The sequence below is a fragment of the Clarias gariepinus genome, chromosome 1 (genome assembly GCF_024256425.1).
Source record: "Clarias gariepinus isolate MV-2021 ecotype Netherlands chromosome 1, CGAR_prim_01v2, whole genome shotgun sequence".
Lineage (NCBI taxonomy): Eukaryota > Metazoa > Chordata > Actinopteri > Siluriformes > Clariidae > Clarias > Clarias gariepinus.
Genome location: NC_071100.1, coordinates 38,861,247 through 38,880,383, shown reverse-complemented (window position 1 = coordinate 38,880,383; position 19,137 = coordinate 38,861,247). Strand labels below are relative to the sequence as shown.

The following is a 19,137-nucleotide window of genomic DNA, read 5'->3' as shown; positions in this document are numbered from 1 at the left end:
AACTGTCCCAGGGGTACTACATCATATCTGATTACTTTCAGAACACATTTTTAATATAACATGTAACTAACAAGCAAAATGTAATACTCCCATGAGGAACATGCATTTGTTTTTTTTTTTTCTTTGTTTGCTTTTTAATCAGTGTTTTTTTTTTTTTTTTTACTTTATTTTAGGTAAAAAGACGTAGTGAGGGTTGGAGCTCAGAAAACATCTTTTTACAGCCAAACAAGTTGGATGTCTGTGCCTTTACTCAGTGAGCTAGAGCCTCAAGCAGTCTTTTTCATTAGCCATTATTAAAATCACTTCACTGTAAATGTGATTGTGATCTAGTGACTTGAAGACACTCCAAAATTTGTACAGCATTATTGTGGGCCGGTTTCATCTGATGAATGGTAAAGGAATGAACTAAAAGTCCAAAATTTATTACCATGTATAAAACTATATATCGCAGGGGATTATTTACACACTATGCACTTCCATGAGATGTAATGTTTTGTTTATTATGTGCCATAAACATTTGGAAGATTAGAAATTGAACTTATGGATAATTTCGCTTTCAAATTGACATCAAATTGTATTACATTAAATGTGATAATCTAAAAATTGAAGTCTGCAGGTAATATAAAGCCTTTCTAATTCTATTCATATCACAGTTTCTCAGAAGTTTGGTAGTTAACAAATCATGAGCAGTTCTGTTGCATTTGCTCTTGTTTTTTCCCCTCTTAACTAAAAACTTTCCAGAGAAATGAATGTACCTTTATAACTGCACACAGAATTCATATGAACAGTTTGACAGCAAAATGTGATAAAAACGTGACTTAATTTTGAAAGCAGAAAATTTTTCTTTGGCACACAAGGTTGTCTATAACATGACATTTACTTTGAAACTTCTACATATCCCTCTTTTAGAAGCTTTGACCTTCCATTCTTTAGTCATACAGTACCACAACATGAAAAGCAAACTGTGTCACCTCTTGTGTGATCAGTAAAGCAAAACAGAGGCAAAAAGGTGGCTGCCATGAGTCAGCTAAATGTGTTTAATGGAGTTTTAGATAATGTTCATGGCAAGAAAAAAAAGATGTTTACATAATTTACTGTTACTGGCATTGCTTTCCTGGACTTCAAGTATCTGACATGAGATACATGTGAGAAGCTGTTGTCTTATTATATTTGCTCCATCCCAATTTGTGTTACCATATGGGACCACAGATGTATATGCAATCGGACAATACACAAATGGACTGTGTATAGTGTATGGCTATACAATGAACAGGAGCTATCATCGACAACCAAATTACAACTGAAACAGGCTGATGATGCTGTAAACTGAACTTTTTTGTATTGTTTTTTATGCTTTTCATGATTTTCAGGAATCTCTGTAATTAACAAAGGTTTAGTGTTCCAGTCACTCTCCATGAAAATCAAATCAAAGTATGAGTTTTTTAAATTTAAAATTAAAACTTAACCAAAATATTGCTGATACTAAATTGTGTTCTTAAATAACCACAATCATGTTTGCAGGCTGATTTATTCATTGTGACAAAAACTGTGCAAAATCACATGAAATTCACACTGATATAACCAAAACAATGTTGAAAGAATATTTTATTTGTGCCTTTTAACAGCCTTGTGTGCATTTTATTTTGCTGTCAGACTGCTCATATATATATATATATATATATATATATATATATATGTGTGTGTGTGTGTGTGTGTGTGTGCGTGTATATAATGTGTGTGTTCATACAAATCTGTAATTATTAGTATGTATTAAATTTCTTTCTGTAATATTATATTAGTGTTTACATGTTTTTTATTTATGTTGATAATAGTTAAAAGTATTTGAACAATAGTGTGTGTATATATACATAGTAAAAGATCATTTCCTTTTTGTCCAATTATAAAAAAGAAAAATCTATGTAGTGCAAAATTTTTGACATCCAACAAACCATGATTCTATTTTCAAAATATCAAGTCAATATTTTCACAATTCTATCAAAATTGATTTGTGTCAGCATTTGTTAAAACAATAAAAACAATTGACAGGAGAAATAGTAACTGCTTGAGGTATATTTCTTTTGTAGTCTCTTTTCCAGATTGGGCTCAGTGCATGTCAGTGATGTCCCACAGTGAGAAATTTCTCCTTTTGGTCAGGCACAATAAAACCATCTCTTTGGTCTGTTGTAATTGAGCTCTCTCGTCTGTCTGCAGTGATGAAGCTGTCCTTCGGCTCTATTAAAAGGAAGCCTTCTTTGTCTACTCCCATAGCTTCCACTTCAGCATAGGCTGGGTGACCGGAACCCCTCCGAAACTTCATTACAGGCCAGTGTGTTGGTCGTCTCTGAACATGCAGAAAAATCGAGGAAAATTTAGTGGTTTTACACACAAATAGTGAAACATTTACAGCAGTTAAACTACTGTAATGCTAAGGTAAAATACTGTTTAGTAACAAATAGACCTCTGCTGCAGAACTTATATAAACCCTGATCTTTAGCATTGACTGCTCTGGTAAATTGCTCAACTTCATCTGTCTTTGTCTAATTCTGCATGTCACTTTGGATTGTACCTAATGTATCTCCTATCATATTTCAAACACATTTTAAATGTCTGGTCCTCGCCATCAACATAGTTTATTATTTCAAATATGCAGGTAATGGCACTTGCTAAAAAATGCTTATGATGTGAATGCTGACCTCGATGAAGAAGAGGCTTGCGCTGGAGGTGGGATGGTGGTACATGTAGATTGTAGCCATTACTGCAGTCACCATCAGCAACACAATGAGGAGGATGCTAACAAGCAGACCGGTCTGCAGCCTTGCATTTTGCTCGCCTGCCCTTCCTGCTTCAGAGTCTATCAGAGCAAAGACCTCAAGCAACTATCATATTCTGCACTGTGTAAATAATAATAATAATAATAATAATAATTTATTATATAGTATTATTATATAGTACGTATACATATGAACTAAAAATTCATGAAATGGCATGCCAAGTAAAGCTTTTATGATCAGTAAATACAAAAAAATACAAAAGAACAAGGATGTAAAAAAAAAAATAATATATATATATATATGGCTTTTTAATGAATTGACTAGGACCAGGTCTAAACCATTAATTTCTCCATTACAAAAGCAAAAATAAAAAAGGTATTCATAATGTGCTGATTATGTTAGTGCCAATAATTTGGAACTTTTCCCAAAAATTTTTTCAGTTATATTTCCTGCTTAAATGTTATCATGAAGTCACATGGTATGATCTTATGGTATTTTACAGTAAACTACCATTGTCTCTTGGCCCGTTATTTACTTCACCTTGTGCACATGTCAGAATTCTTAAACATTATTTAGCTATTTGCATAACAGCTTGTAACTACATGTGAGCAGTATGTAAGTATGTCCTTCAAATGTCCTGCTAATATATTTAATTTTTTTTAATTAAAAAACAGCCTGTCTGGTTGCCATCTATAAAAATACTGACCTGTGATACCTGCTGCTAGATTAGCTGAGTCGGTTTCATCACACTGCCCTCACACTGGTAAGTGTACAATGCAACTAGATACAGTATATTATCCTCTTCTAAAGTATTGGAACAGCAAGGCCAATTCTATTGTTTTTGCTATAAATTAAAGACATTTGGGTTTAAGATCAAAAGATGAATATGAGACAACAGATCAAAATTTTAGCTTTCACACTGTAATATTTCCTGGCACGGTAACATAGTGGTTAGCACTGTGGGCTTGTACTTTCAGACGGGTTTGAGGGTTCAATTCCTGCCTTGGGTCTGTTTTTGCGGAGTTTGCATGTTCTCTCTGTGCTTAGTGGGTTTCTTCCAGGTACTCATGTTACCTCCAACAATAACAAAAGCATGCAGAGTAGAGGGCTTTTGAAAATTGCCCATAGTGTGTGTGTATATCGTGCAATAGATAGACAGAGCAATAGATAGACAGGCACTCTGTCCAGGATGTACCCTGCCTCATGCGAGTCGTCTCCATGATAAGCAGTGTGGAGGATGAATGTTGTGATATCTTAGAACAAATTAAGATGGTACCTTTGATGGCAGACTGCTTATACTTTTTTATAACATAAATAGCAGTATTTGGAGGTATACGTTTTATCGATTTCGGGGCCACTATTTCTATGAACTTTATCTGCAATGATATTACGACCAGACATTTGGAGCTTATTTTATAAATTTTTTTTTGCCATTTTTTTCTGATTTTCTCCCTAATTTAGTCGTGTCCAATTCCTCCCTGTCACTAGGGGGCTCCTACATTAAAGCTACTACTACCACTCAGTGGTAGACTATCACGTGTTAATGTAATGCCAGCCGACCGCATCTTTTCAAACTGCTCGCTCATGCACTGTTGCCGGCGGTGTAACACATTTGGAGGACAGCGCTATCCGCTCCTTCCGCTTGTGTGAGCTCACAGACGCACCTGATTGGCTGTAGAGCCGTGATTAATATGGGTACACTAAGTACCTCTAATCCCTTCCCATCTGAGAGAGCTCGGCCAATCAGGTCTCTCTAGACCTCCGGCTGTGAGAGGTTACAGCATCACCTGGGAATCGAACCAGCGACCTTCGAATAATAGAGCGAGCACTTTCCCACTGCGCCACTCGGAGGCCCAGGGTCAAATATTTTTGATCACTTGAAGAAAATTGGTTCAATCTAGAATGTAGGTTTAAATATTACAAAATTAAAACTAAACACAAACTAATCTCAAATATCTCCAGTGTGTAGCAAAACGAGGGATTTGCATACAAATAGGAGTGAATTTTCTTGTTTCTTTTCTCTGTCTTAGTCCCAAGTGAAGCCTTCCTCAGTTTTTCTAAGATTATTCCTCGGGACTACTACTTCTGTGTTAGTGGGTTAGGCTAAACCACTCGTGCCTGCGTTGTTAAATAGACCAATTTAAAAATGCAGAGCCTTTTTAAAAAAAAAAATCATTTTTGCAATTAATTCTCAATTTACATCCTTCACTATCAGGCATAAATAGGTTATAAAAATAGTCTTGGCTTCAAGTGAATAACAAAAGTGAAACAAGACCCAAATGCCACAGTCAATAAAGAATTGCTAGTTTTGCAGTTTATGCTCTTAGAGAATGATGCTGGATATGCAGAACAAGTGCCTCAGATTTCCTTTCCAAACATATGGTTGACCTAGCACACAAAAAGAAAACTCACCCCATGGGGTGGCGTGCTCAGTGTACCCCAGGTGATGGTTCTTCTTCCTACCCCTTATTCAGAGACAATGAGGACGCTATGTATATGAGGGCAGCGTGATCAGATGGCACTCTTCATTTGGCATGGAAGTGATTCCAAACATAATTAGCCTCACTGTAAGTGACTCACAATAACCAACATGCAGGCCAAATACCCTGCCCTTGCCTCAGCATGGTACTGTGTGAGAAGCTTCTTATATTCTATAAAAAATCCAATCACTTCTTCCAGTAAAATGCGATTTTTTAAATGACATAAATGACATTTTTGTATAGGGGTCGATGGGTTCAAATGGAGTGCAAGTTCCCTGATTCCTGAGAGGTTTCAGCATGTGTGTGCAAATGAAGGTAGCCAAGTGTTTAAACATTGTTGTTATCCAAAACCACAGTCACATAGAGAACTTAACTGGGATTTTCTATAAACCAATTTTCAAGATTTTTAGGTAGTCAGAAGACATTTCAGTAGGACACTTACATCTATCTTCAGTTAAATCCTGTATATGGTTGTGGGCTGCCTGGCGTCTATCCCAGGGTGAGAGTGTTGTAAGCACTCTCAACCAGTGCTAACAACCACACCACTGTGCAACTTTGATTATGACATATATAAAATTGTTTCCCATCTACTTTACTTCCACCACTCCATTCTAATTTACAATCCCATTTTGAAGTTTTATTAAAGGAAAGACTTGGCACTGGGCTTCATGAACTGTGAAGTAGAGTTGATGTAAGCCACACTGTCACTTCCTGGTTGATTTACAATGTTGTTATGCTGGCTGAGGCATGAATGCATGAGTAAGACTTTATAAACATGATATACTGCCTGTGCTTCAGGCAGTTGTGCTGGTAAACAGTAGGGTTGGTTCACTGTTGCTTCACGTTGTTCTCTGTATTCACTTTCATGCATATTTGTTGTAGCTACAGTACAAATACCACTGCTGTTTAGAATTTTTGTCACAGTTCATAAAGATGAGCCAAAAAGTCAATAGATGTTTAATCACATACAATAAGTGATATTTTGAGCTCAAAGACAGACGTATAGTTTTATTTAAACAGAAGAGAGTTTTTATATACTTGTATGTACAAAGTTTACATTTTAAGATACTCAGCCCTCTTAGAATTAACATGGTGTGATGCCTACACTGAAGAAAAGACTAAGTCTCTGTACCTGTAATGTCTAACCGGGTTAGATGTGCTTAAGGTGCTTGGTCCTCCATGCACACCTCCATGAAGAACATTTTAAGCTTTAAGTCATACTGTATATCGTGACCTTTGTCCTCGGTTGTTCACATTCAGATGGCCATTGTATGACACTGATTTTATATTTCTTTAACTATTTATTGTGCTGATTTACTAATATTTTTGGTTCATCGTGTTGTTAAAGGCTGTATCTGTGGCCAAGTCTTAACCTACTGGCAGAGGTAACCAAGTTTTTTACTGAAATATTCCAGGACTCAGCAGACTTCATAATGCCATCAGTTTCTAAAACACTAGCCATAAACCAGACTGTAAATAATAGAATAAGGTCTGGTCCAATCCTTTTAGTATTTTTTATTTAATAAATGTACAGAATTGGTGAAAAGTACCTAGGTATTTAAAACTGGTAATAAACTCTATATTTATAATATGAAGATTATATTTCTATATTATAGAAACATATTGTACATGTACTTTATTACATAGAGAAATTAGGCACCAGTTGCGTTAACCAGTTTCCTCAAACGGTCGTGGATGGAATGCACAGTGATCAGGAGGAAGTCATTTGAGATATTGCTGAGAAGCTCCGGAATCTATGCTTCCAAGTCCTCCAGTGTCTCCTTAAGCATGTTCCAGGACCTACGTGTAATGAATGGCCTCCAAGAAGACCAGATCTCACTTTATGTGATTTTTTTTTTCTCCTGTGGGGCTACGCAAAGGAGAAGGTGTACAGGACAAAAGTCTTGCAAACACTGAAGGACTTGGGGGCTGTACACATACAATCTGTTTCAATAAATTTGCATTAGAAATATGGATTTTATTACCAATTTTTAATGCCTAGTTACTTTTCACCCAATCTGAGGATTGTTTCAGTGTTAGAAATGATATTATTTTTACAGTCTTAGTAAACATTTTACTCTACTCACGCTCAGCAGACAGGGAGGTGGGATGAGTAATAGTGGATGATATAGCACTGATGTCACTGCTGTATCTGCTGGGCTGGGCTGTGGATGTAGATGCTGCTGTGTTATCGATTGCAGGCCCAGTGCTTTCAGCATGTGGTTTGAACGTTTCACTGCAGCTCTGCTTCTTTATCTAAACATTCATGGAAATGCAGTCACTTGTAGCAGCAACAGCAATAGAGGATAATGTTTTGTGACAGTGTTATGAAATGCCATTACCTCATCCAAACAACCGCTGTCAACCCAATCCTGACGATTTCGGTCGAAGCCACTGGAACATCTGCGCACCATAAAAATTTAATTTCTGTAAACTATTAGAAACTATTATAAGTATGCACAGAATACTACATTGTGAAGTCAAAGAACTGATGTTTGTTCTTTCCACATGCATCGCAGTTCCCATACATCCTCTAGTGTTTGTTAAAAGAAACTACAATTGTCAAATTTGTCATTTTGTTGCAAATACATACATATAAATATGCCAGCCACTTTAATAGATCAGGCAAAAGAATGCAATGTTTCAATCACAGACTGTACATTGTACATTTTTTGAATCAGCAAAAACTTTTTTACCCTGGTTAGGGTCATGATAGATATGCAGCTTATCCTAGGACCACTAGGTGTGAGGTGGGAATATACCCTGAATGTTATGCAATTCCATACATATTCACACACTCATGAATATCTTGGAAAATTTATTACAACCAATTAACTGGTGATTCTGGAGAGAACCTACATGGACACAGGGAGAACATGCATATCTCCATACAGCCCAAAAATCTCAGATTCAAACTGATAACTGTGAAGCGGCAGTGGTAGAGTGCCTTGCAAAAGTATTCATACTCCATGAACTTTTCCACATTTTGTCACGTCACAACCACCTACCGTAAATGTATTGGGATTTAATGTCACCGGCCAATACAAAGTGGCACATAATTGTGAAATGGAAGGAAAATTATAATCTTTACTCTGATACCCCTACCTAAAATACAGTGAAACCAATTGCCTTTAGTAGTAAATAGAGTCCACCTGTATATAATTTAATCTTAGTATAAATACAGTCGTTCGGTGAAGCCCTTAAGAAGTTTCTTAGAGAATATTGGAAACACTTGGAGAAGTTAGACAAGGATAAAGTTTCCAAAAATGGAAATAGAATGGCAAAACTGCGAACGTAAGAAAATCATTGTTAAAAGAAAACCATGTGTGGCACACAGCAAACATGTGGAAGAAGGTGATCTGGTTAGATTAGACCTAACTTTTTGGCCTTTTTGACCAAAATGCTATGTATGACGTAAAACCAACACTGTGCATGGTTGTGGCAACATCATGTTGTATAGGACAACAACTCTAAACAGAAAATGGCCCGGTCCAGACCCAGGCCCAAAGTCCAGACTTAAATCAATTGAGAATCTGTTGCAAGACTTAAAAATTGTTGTTTACAGAGGCATTCCATCCAATCTGAGCTTGAGCTATTTTGCAAAGACGAAAGTGCAAAAATGTACTAGGGAGAGACATACTCCAAAAGACTTGTAATTGAAGCGAATGGTGTTCCTACAAAACATTGACTCAGGAGTGCTGAATACAAATGCACTCGACATTTTTCAGATATTCATTTGTAAAAAATTTTTAAACCATTAACATTTTCCTTTCACTTCACAATTATGTGCCACTTTTTGGCGGTCTATCAAAAATAAAATACATCTCTATAAAATACATTTACATTTGTCCGTCCAACATGATGAAATGTGAAAAAGTTCATGGGGGATAAATTTATATATTTTAAATATATTTGTGATATATATTTGCAAGCCTCTGTACCCACAGCACTCCCCCTCCTCACTCTGTCAGTTTGTGATTCATAATCATACTTTCCAAGTTGTAGACAATATTCCAAGTCATTGTGGTTCTAATGCTAAAATCCTAAATGTGGACAAAAATTAATAGTACCTTTGTAGGCGGCTGCACCAGCTACAGTCGAAGCCAATGTCTGCTGTAACACAGCTGTCACAGCTGGAGAACTGCAGGCAGGCTGGTGCGATTGGGATGACCCGGACACAGCGGCATAATTTAACACAGAGGTGACAAAAGGGGAAGAACATTTTGGTTCACTCACACTAAACAAATAAATACACACCACTAATCTGAGAAAAATGACACTTGGCACGATGGTCTCGGAGACAGAAAACAAGACTGATCTCATTCAGTTAAAAGAGACTCACTTGGAAGAGGGAGCAACTCAATAGCACTGGAGTTGATGATTTTGGATTTCAACAGCTCAACTCGATGGTACTCGTATATTGTTCTCCTTCGGATATCTGCATCTGTAGAAATGTGGGTTCCTTACAGTTGCGTGTCTAATATCGCTATGCTGTACATACAGTATACTAATATCATTTTAACAGAGTGGATAGAATAAGAGGATGTAGCTATTGCTTTTTTTAGCAATAAAATATTTTACCTGGAATCTGCTGAATCTTATGAAGCACCACAAATGCATCAGAAAGGCCAACTTTCACTGGATGATTCTCTGATCTAATTTTATTGATACCAACAGGAATCTGAAAAGTACATTTAGCAAAGCAGTGTTAGCAAGACAGTTCTTTTATTATTATTATTATTATTATTATTATTATTATTTTTTTTTTTTTTATTATTATTATTATTATTATTATTATTATTATGATGTCATAAAAACTGTACAAGGCCAAACCTCCTTGTAGGCAAAAGTTATCCTGCCATCGCTGTACAACACAGCCTGGAACGTGAAACTGCCCAAATCTGGGTCATCTTGGAGGTAAACGTGGTCCCACTGCACAATAAATGCTGTGCCTGTGAACCAGAAAGATTACCTATTTGCATAATTAGATTTTTTTTCTGAAGTTTTTTTTTTTACTAAAAATTATAAACTAGAACACATGTGAAGGTTAAAAACATGAAATATGTGCAGTGCTTCACTGTACCATTATCACAGTACATGATGGTGGAATTTGGGGAAATACTTGGGTCAAAGTTAGCCATAAGCGGAGCAATATACTGAGTGGCTGTCAGCATCTTATGAATCATGTCTCCTGTGTAGAGGAAACCTGTGGACATTGAGAGATTAATCCTTTTTTTTTATTATTAGAAATAAATCTTTAGTGTGTTACTTTAGGACACAACTCACCACCGGTAGTCATTGTTATCTCTTTTAGTAAATGTCCATAATAAGGAAACTCAAAGGACAGGTTTACTGTCTGTAAAACAATAAACAAATTATTTTGTTAAATTTTATTTCTTGTAAATTCTGTTCAAGCTGAACCCAATACAACTAAAATATAAGTTGCCATGCCAAATATAACAGAACTGTTTGTAATTATCTTAACCTGTTGAGATGCTTTTCTGCTTACCATGGTGATTATATTGTTTTTTGCATCATTCTGTGGAAACTCTTAGTGCTCACATTGGATCAGCAGCTTATGAAATACCTAAACCTGTCTACAGTAAAAGTCACAGAGATGACATTTTTCTTCACTCAAATGTGTGATGTAAACATTATCTGAAGCTCTCGATCTATATCTGTGTACTGTTTACATGATTTATTATTTATTTATTTATTTATTTATTTATTTCGCATTGCATTGCATTGCACTTTTCTCCAAAGGATTGGCAAATAGATGAGTGTATGGATGTGCATAGGTACCTAATAATGTGGAACTTATATTATATATACACCAGAGCAGTTGAGGCTCCTGATCAGTCGGCCAATGTTTTAACCATAGAACATTCACTGCCCTGTATAGTTCACTGTCTCCAATAGTCTTTCTGAGCTTGATGTTGGTTTATCCTTGTAAACAAATGCAGTATTCACAGGTATAACCAAGGCCTCAAACCAACAGTGGCCATTGGCAGATTTAACATTTAATAATGTTTATATTACTTCAAAAAAGTGGGTTCAAACTAAAGGTGAGATGTTCCAATATTGAATATCAAAAACTTGATTAACTGATAATTAACAGGTTTGCAGGCCTCTATAAAAGCAGAGGTTTTGTCAATTACAATGCTAAGAGGGTAAGATGTAAGCAATGGTCTTAGAAAAGCAATTGTATACATTTGAAAAGACCTATAAAACCATTTCCAAACATTTTGTTTCAACATTTCAAGTTCAAAGGTCTACAGTGATTATTTTAAAAGATGATGATAATTATTAACATTTTAATGATTCACAATTGAAAAGCATTCAAGACAGTTTCCAGAAGTGGAGGTCCCAACACATTCACCTCAAGGTCAGACAGTGCTTAAAAAATGCAAAAACCCAAAAGCTACATGTCCGACCCTACAGGCTACACAGCGCATGTTAAGGATTAAAGTCCATGACAGCACAATTAGGAGAAGACTGAACAAGTACTGTTTGTTTGGAAGACTTGCCAGGAAATGGCCTCTTCTTTCTAAAACGAGCACAGAAGCATGATGAAGGTTCACAAACTATAGTAAATCTGAACAAACCACAGGACCTTGGGCCCTTGCAGTCATTGAGTTCACCATGAAGCCTCCTGTATACCAGAGTATTCTAGCTGCAAATGTGAGGTCAGTTGGTCAAATGTGAGGAAATTGGGTCATGCAATAGGGCAACGATCCAAAGAAAACTAAAGTACAGACCTCAACCCAACTGAAATGCTTTTTGAATTTTTTTCATTTTTGTTGAATAAATAACATGGTGAAAGTAGTTATATGTTGTCCTTTGTTTGAGGTTGTATTTGCCTAAATCTGAGGCTGTCTAATCTAATTGTCTAATCTAATGCAAAGGCAATGGTTAATGGCACAGTATCCTGTTATTTCTGTTTTTGTGATTAATGGTATACTGTATGTGCTTACAGGCAATAAGTGGAAGGAAAAAAGTGTGGAGGGGTGTACTTCTGTAATATCTAAGTTAGTAGAAGTATTGTTTCATTTTACAATTATATTTAGATAGTTAAGCATGGTATTCTGACAAACAGGAAAACTTTAGTTAGTCAAGTAAAGCAAATAAAATACCAGGTCATAAATAGGACTCCTTAATAGGTGTTGTTTTAAACATGCAGTACCAATCAGTTTTAATTAATAATGGGATGTGCAGCCATACCAAAGCTTGTCTGTGGGTGTTGGAAAGGATTTTTTGAACTTTTCCATTGTCCATCTTTTTCAAATTTACCCATAAGGCTTTCCCTGCAGCATCTTCGGGCTGGTAGATTTTGGAAATGTAGTAGATATGATCTGTGTCTTGCTGTCAGACAAAAAGAGACATATAAGTAAAATATTTACAATTCTAGGCTTTACTTCTTGAGCTTTCAATCATGGCAGTAAGTTGTTACCTCAAAGTGAGAGCTGTTTGTGTGTTTTTTATTAGTTAACACCTCAGGGTGGCGTTCAGTTCCAGACCTGCCATGCTCCTGGTAATGCCCATGTTCCTGAATATGACTGGCCCAAGCAGGACTTGGCTGTGTAGTGGAGGGCAGCCCACCCTTCTCTTTTTCCCTTTGGTTGTTCAGACCTGTTGCTGCACTCTGCATTCCATGAAAGCTCTGAAGTTCTGCACTCGCCACTGCTGATAAATAATGAATTAATAAATTTCAATGTCAGTTTACATAACAGGTTCTATGTGAAGGAAAGGAAGTGCATTTTAAATGCATTATGTTAACTATGTATTTCTATGTTATAACTTCACCACTATTTTTCTTATATACATTGGCAAAGAAAAAGCAACCTGTGCCTGGTGGTTATACATGACCACATGATCACAGAGGTCAAAGGAAAATATGGGGGAAAAAATTATATAAGCTAGTAGACAGGCCCAGACGAGACAAAGTATAACTAAATTCAACATGAGAGTGCAGAATGTACTCTCAAAATGTACACTTAAGATGCACCACTCACTGGAGGATGGGCTCATGCTCAGGGTCAGGTGATAATTTTGTGAGCAAATTGTATTATGTCTGTGTATCTTATTTTTTTTGTCTCAAATCCAGACCAGTTGAATGCCTTTTTTAAAATTCTTCCAAGGACAAATCGTCTACACTTATCATTTCACAAGAAAGAGTGAAACATGCTCTGCGTTCCTCACAGTGACAGGCAGGTTGGTGGGACATTATACAGACCAGTGGTAATATTTTAACAGGTATTTCTATTAGTTGTCTCTCATGACTGGATTGTGTGGCAGGTTAGAATGTGAAGCTTTGTAACTGAATTATCAGAAATTTGAACTAAATATTAGAAAATTACTGATCTAAGCTGATTAAAATGTATATATTGTGGCGTGGGCGGGGCGGCGGCTGACGACCAGCATGCCTTGCGGGGATGTCGGTGTGGTTCACCATGTTGGGGAAAGGTGTTTGGGTTGGTGGCTTCGGCCCTGTTTGTGTGAGGGGTGTGTGACGTGTGAAATGTGCTCCAGTTCATGCTAGTGCTGAGTTGGATGTAGGCTCCTGAGTGAAGGTGCTGCTCATGCCTTACATGCTGTGTGCTTAATAAAGTACTCCCAGCCATTGCATTGGGTAGCAAATAAGCTCACTCGTCTCTCCAGCATTCCTTCCGGCGTAAAAACGCTACATTGGTGTCAGAAGTGGGATGGAGAATAACGGGTTCGAGCGCACAAAGGAGGACCATCTGAAAATCCAAGCGGGCCGCCGAGTAGCGGAGCGACTACTCGCGCTGAAGAAGCGCTTTTCTGGCGGAGCTAGCGCGAGCACACCACGTCAACCAACGCGGAGCGGGAAGCAGAAAATCCCGGCGCTGGATCTCGGGGCGGAGGCTGGCACTGCGCAAGCGCCGGAGCAAGATACAGCTCCGTGCGCCGTTAGCCGGCAAAGCGACCTGCCGCTGCGCGAGGCCGAGCGCGCTGAGCCCATATCGGCGGCACATCGCGGCGGAAGAGCCGAGCGACCGCCCGCAGCTCAGTGGCGCTCGGTTCGTGAACCTAGCCGGGGACAGGGCTACCCGTCGCGGCTAGGCAACGTGCAGCTCTCCGACGTTTCGCGGCGAGGCGACGGCGCGGGTCACCGTAAGGAGGCGCTGTGCGAGGTCGAGCGCGCTGAGCCCATAATGGCGGCACATCACGGCAAAAGAGCCGAGCGACCGCCCGCAGCTCAGTGGCGCTTGGTAGGTGAACCTAGCCGGGGACAGGGCTACCCGTCGCGGCTAGGCCTCGACACCGCTTCCAAGATTCCGCGACGACGCCGAGGCCAGGGACCGCCGGACTACCACTGCAACGTTCTCAGGCCTGATGGACAGCCGGACTACCGCTTCAACGTTCTCAGGCCTGAGGAACAGCGTACACCAGCAGCCGCTAAACTAGCGCCGGGTGGACGGTTGGGGAGCCCCGCGGGGCTTTACATCGACTGTGTGCCGGACGGCGTCTTACTGCGGGCGCTCGTGGACACCGGCTCCACTGTTTCCCACGGGTTGTGGAACTGTGAACCGCTCATCGCCAGGCAGAAGGGGCGAATGGGCGTGGACACTCACAGCCAGCTCGGCTCTCCGATGTCATCTACCGGGTGCGGTTGGCAGGGCGGGCACGAGTTTTGCCCCACCGGGACCGTCTTGCGCCTCCACAGCCGCACGCCGGGTAACCATCGAACTCTGGAGGCCGGACCGCCTCAGGACTACATTCGCGTTCACCCCTCACCTGCCAAAGGACGCCGGCGTTCCCACCGCCAGCGCCGACCGCCTCCACGCCTCCGAAACGGAGTTCGTCATGGTGACCAGGGACGGTCACAGCTCGGGTGGGGGCAGTGTGGCGTGGGCGGGGCGGCGGCTGACGACCAGCATGCCTTGCGGGGATGTCGGTGTGGTTCACCATGTTGGGGAAAGGTGTTTGGGTTGGTGGCTTCGGCCCTGTTTGTGTGAGGGGTGTGTGACGTGTGAAATGTGCTCCAGTTCATGCTAGTGCTGAGTTGGATGTAGGCTCCTGAGTGAAGGTGCTGCTCATGCCTTACATGCTGTGTGCTTAATAAAGTACTCCCAGCCATTGCATTGGGTAGCAAATAAGCTCACTCGTCTCTCCAGCATTCCTTCCGGCGTAAAAACGCTACAATATATATATATATATATATTTTTTTAAATTTATTTATTTATATATACATACACACACACACACACACATTTTCAAACAGCCGTTTACTGCACATCATTGTTTTCAAACACAAGATATTCAGCAAATTATTGATTAATGATTTTAGAATTGAGTTTACATGATCTACATTGTCTCATGTCACTGTTAAGTAAGATCTCACAGGCAGAAGCAGGTCACAAGACTTTATATGATTACATGCCACAATATAATGACGGCAATTTTCTATACATACATTTTAACTGTACGTACAGGCACTTTCAAAAAGTCAAAATGTCAGACATATTGCAACTGTGTTTGCAATGGATAAACTACAAGTGGTGGTATTTTAATACCTTTATGTACATTTTTGCAAACATTGTGGGACTTTTATGACAATGTCATGTGGTGACTATATGGCTTAGTTCTCTATAATATACAAATTATTATTGTCAATGACCATCTGACCACGAAAATCATTTTTCTTGCAAGACTCAAGAAAATACAACTACAATTATATCATGTCATACTATTTCACCCATCCAAATTACTGAGTGTTTTTTCCTTACACCTGGATAACCTATAACAGTACAGTATGTTACGGGGTAATGACTCACTCTATGAGTAACTGGAAGGGCATATTTAATGTGACTGCTGCATTTTCTTTACTGAAGGAAGGAATGTTGATCTTCCACGCAAGGAAAGGCTCACAGAGGGGCCCAGCTACTAGTGAAAGCAGAAAAATATAGTAGTGACTTCTTGGTTTTTTTAGAGGCTCAAGTAAACCACTGTAGTTTATATGTTATATGCTGTGTAGTGTGGTAATTGAGTAAATGAAATGGGAATGCATGGGCTACTCCCTCTTGTCCCAGATGGCTTTAGAGGTCAATTAGGTACTAGTAAAACCCATAAACAACAGAGATTGTGTATGCTTGCCATTGGCACGGAGCCATCTAGCCATTTGCATCTAGCTGAAGTTTCCAGATCTGTTCCCTGTCTCTAGGTGGCCTTGACAATGCAGCAGCTGTACAACTGTACTGACCTGGTAATTAATTTGCTCTGGAGCTTCTGTGTAAGAAAAAAAAAAAGCTATTTTAAAAAGGTCACATTTTATACTCCTTTTTAAATAAATTCGTATAAGTCTTACAGGTCTCCAAAATGTGCCTTTTAATTTCCCTGCATGTTCAGGACCTTATTAAGCACTTCCCACTTGTTTTTAAGTATTTCTGATAAACAAAAATAAGGGAAAATATATGTAACAGCTCTATTTTATGATGACTTCATATCTTCAATATTTCATAATGCAAAAGTCTAAACACAAGAGCTGAAGAAGGCTCAGTAAACCAAAAGAAATTAGCCACTAACCTATTTAATTTAGCTTAAAAATTGTGCCCAGAAACTGCAGAGCTGGAAACAACTGTGTAGGGAGATGTTTGCTATATATATTTAGTCATAATCGGGTGAAAAAACCTAACTTGCTTATTTAAGCCTTGGCAAATAGAATAATGGGGAAAAAAACAGCAGGGAATGTTTTTCTCATGATTTGTGTGTTTATGCAGACAGGAGACCCATGTGAATGTCTAAAAATAACCAAAAAGTGAATTTTACATAAGTGGGCACTTTGATATTGTGTCACCCTGGTGATTTTTGTACCTGAGCATCACTATGTTGTTAGAACCGATGAGGAACTTAAAGCCCACTCAGCCACCCCTTAATTCTGATTAATTAAAAATATTCTGGTCTGTTGTTATTTCTGGTCATCATCCGTCTCTGTGGGGGCCTGCTGATGGTGGTACCCCTTGGTGGCACACAATAGCTAAATTACGAATGCTCAGGTGTCTTTCAAGAGTCTTAGAATGCGATGTTACACTACCAGTAAAAGGTAAACAGTTGATATTGAGATGTGTCTGCCACTTACTGTATGCCCTGTAAAGCCTTTATAACGGCCTTAATCCGAGGTGCTGTTCCTTAATTGGTGATTTTTGAGACTGATAACTCTAAATGAACTTCTCCTCTGCAGCAGAGGTAAGTTTTGGTCTTGCTTTCTGCTGGGATGGTCTTCATGAGCGCCAGTTTCATGTTTGTGCGTGACAGGTTTTGCAAATGCACTTGACAATACTGTTCTTGCAAGAATTACTGTATTACAACCACTTCATGTCTTAAAAAAACAACTGACTGTTGTTATTTAATTACCCAATTCCATGTGTTATTTCATAGTTTCGAACGACAGAAAAAGACAATTAGAAGGTGTGCCCAAACTTTTGACTGATATAATTTGAAATAGATACAATAGATACTGATATAAAAACACTCCAATGCTGTTCCCTCGATGGGAAACCATCAGAAGAGTAGGGGAGAAGAATGCATCATACGTAGGATTTTTTTTTTTTAACTCAGCTCCTTCTGACACGAGGAGATCTATACACTTACTACTAGCAGACCCTTTGGGTCTTGGTGCATAAATAAGATTTGCGTCAATCGTTACGATTAAATCTGGCACAGCAGGCCATACTGCCCTTTGGTGCTACTACAGCAACGCCCTCAACCATTTCAATGGCATACAGTATCTCATTAGGTAATTGTGCTCAGAATGATGTTGCAGTGATTTAAAGAATTAGAGCTCAATATGCCAAAAGATAATTCCCCTTGTTATAACTGAGAAGTAAATGTTGTGAATGAATCTAGTATTACTTGCAGCAAACATAAGATATTAAGATGTTCTTGCTGAATTCGTAGGTGAGATTAGCTGTAGCTTTGGCAAAACCTTTTATTTGAAAAAGCTTTCTTTTTGACAGAAAGAGAGAGAGAGAGAGAGATCCCCATTGACAACAGCATATTTACTGTAAACTGCCTGTCTTTTTAATGTAACTGTGTGTTAAAACACTGGAAGTAAGGATAGTTGAAAGAAAAAACAGACTCATCAATAGATACAAAATCAGGTATATCAAAAGTGAAGGGAATAAAATTATGCATAGCAAAGAACAGTGGGGAGAAAATGCCTATATAACTATACAGCAGCCCTAACTTGGTGGGGGCAAAACCAAGCATTCTGGTGCTAGGGACAGAAATGATCATATTAAATAATAGCCCAACCTGGTGCAGTTAAAAAAAAATAACGGGACAAAAACTGGGCATATATAAATGTGGTGGAAAGAAAACTAGGCATTAAAAATGGCGAGGATAAAAAAGCCATATCAAAAAGTGATGGGTACATATCTTAAGTTTGCAGTCTATACCACAAAATCTGTAAATGTTTCCCAGCAGCACAGATTTTTATCCGCTACTTACTTGCAGTACAGCATTTTGTCTTGTGGTTTGTAAAAGAGACTTTAAAAAGAACTTTACTAAGAATTTATTTTTTAAACATTCCCTAAACTTACTGTTTTTCCACACAATGCAGACCAAATTTTCTGGATCATCTACTGTGTCTCCAATCATTTACTCACCACTTCTTGACAACTCCTCAATGGTAAACTTCAACTGAATGGCTGTGAACAGTCCGAGAAACACGTTGAATCTTGCTGCCATTTCCAACACAGAGCTCAGTAAATCCTGAAACTGTTGGTTGACACGGCACCTTTGAGGAGCTCTAACTCCGGCAGATTTGACGCTGCGAATGGCATCAGTAGCACAGGAGTGTTTCCATCTGACACTTGCTCACATATGCTGTGCCTACATACAGCTCAAACATCCAACTACTGATT

The 19,137-nt window shown here is 38.7% G+C and overlaps 2 protein-coding genes across 5 annotated transcripts in view; one reads left to right on the top strand and one right to left on the bottom strand.

Moving 5' to 3' along the window:
• The window catches only part of myripa (myosin VIIA and Rab interacting protein a), a 29,736-nt gene extending 28,060 nt beyond the window's left edge, over window positions 1-1,676 (top strand). For 3 of the 4 annotated variants that reach the window (XM_053498143.1, XM_053498150.1, XM_053498134.1), the window contains one exon: window positions 174-314. In XM_053498143.1, coding sequence (XP_053354118.1) covers window positions 174-187 — 14 coding nt within the window. In that variant the 3' untranslated portion in view covers window positions 188-314. Of the gene's footprint in view, window positions 1-173 lie in introns of all 4 variants that reach the window. The other variant, XM_053498156.1, reaches the window with a different exon arrangement.
• Window positions 1,670-19,056, bottom strand: plxdc2a (plexin domain containing 2a). The gene is given in 14 exon segments (XM_053498168.1): window positions 1,670-2,341; window positions 2,694-2,851; window positions 7,339-7,507; window positions 7,594-7,654; window positions 9,322-9,403; window positions 9,594-9,695; window positions 9,833-9,932; window positions 10,085-10,203; window positions 10,335-10,457; window positions 10,538-10,607; window positions 12,473-12,613; window positions 12,702-12,934; window positions 18,880-18,978; window positions 18,981-19,056. Coding segments are annotated over 14 exon segments (1,761 nt in total). The 3' UTR covers window positions 1,670-2,113.
• Window positions 19,057-19,137: the final 81 nt, after the last annotated feature.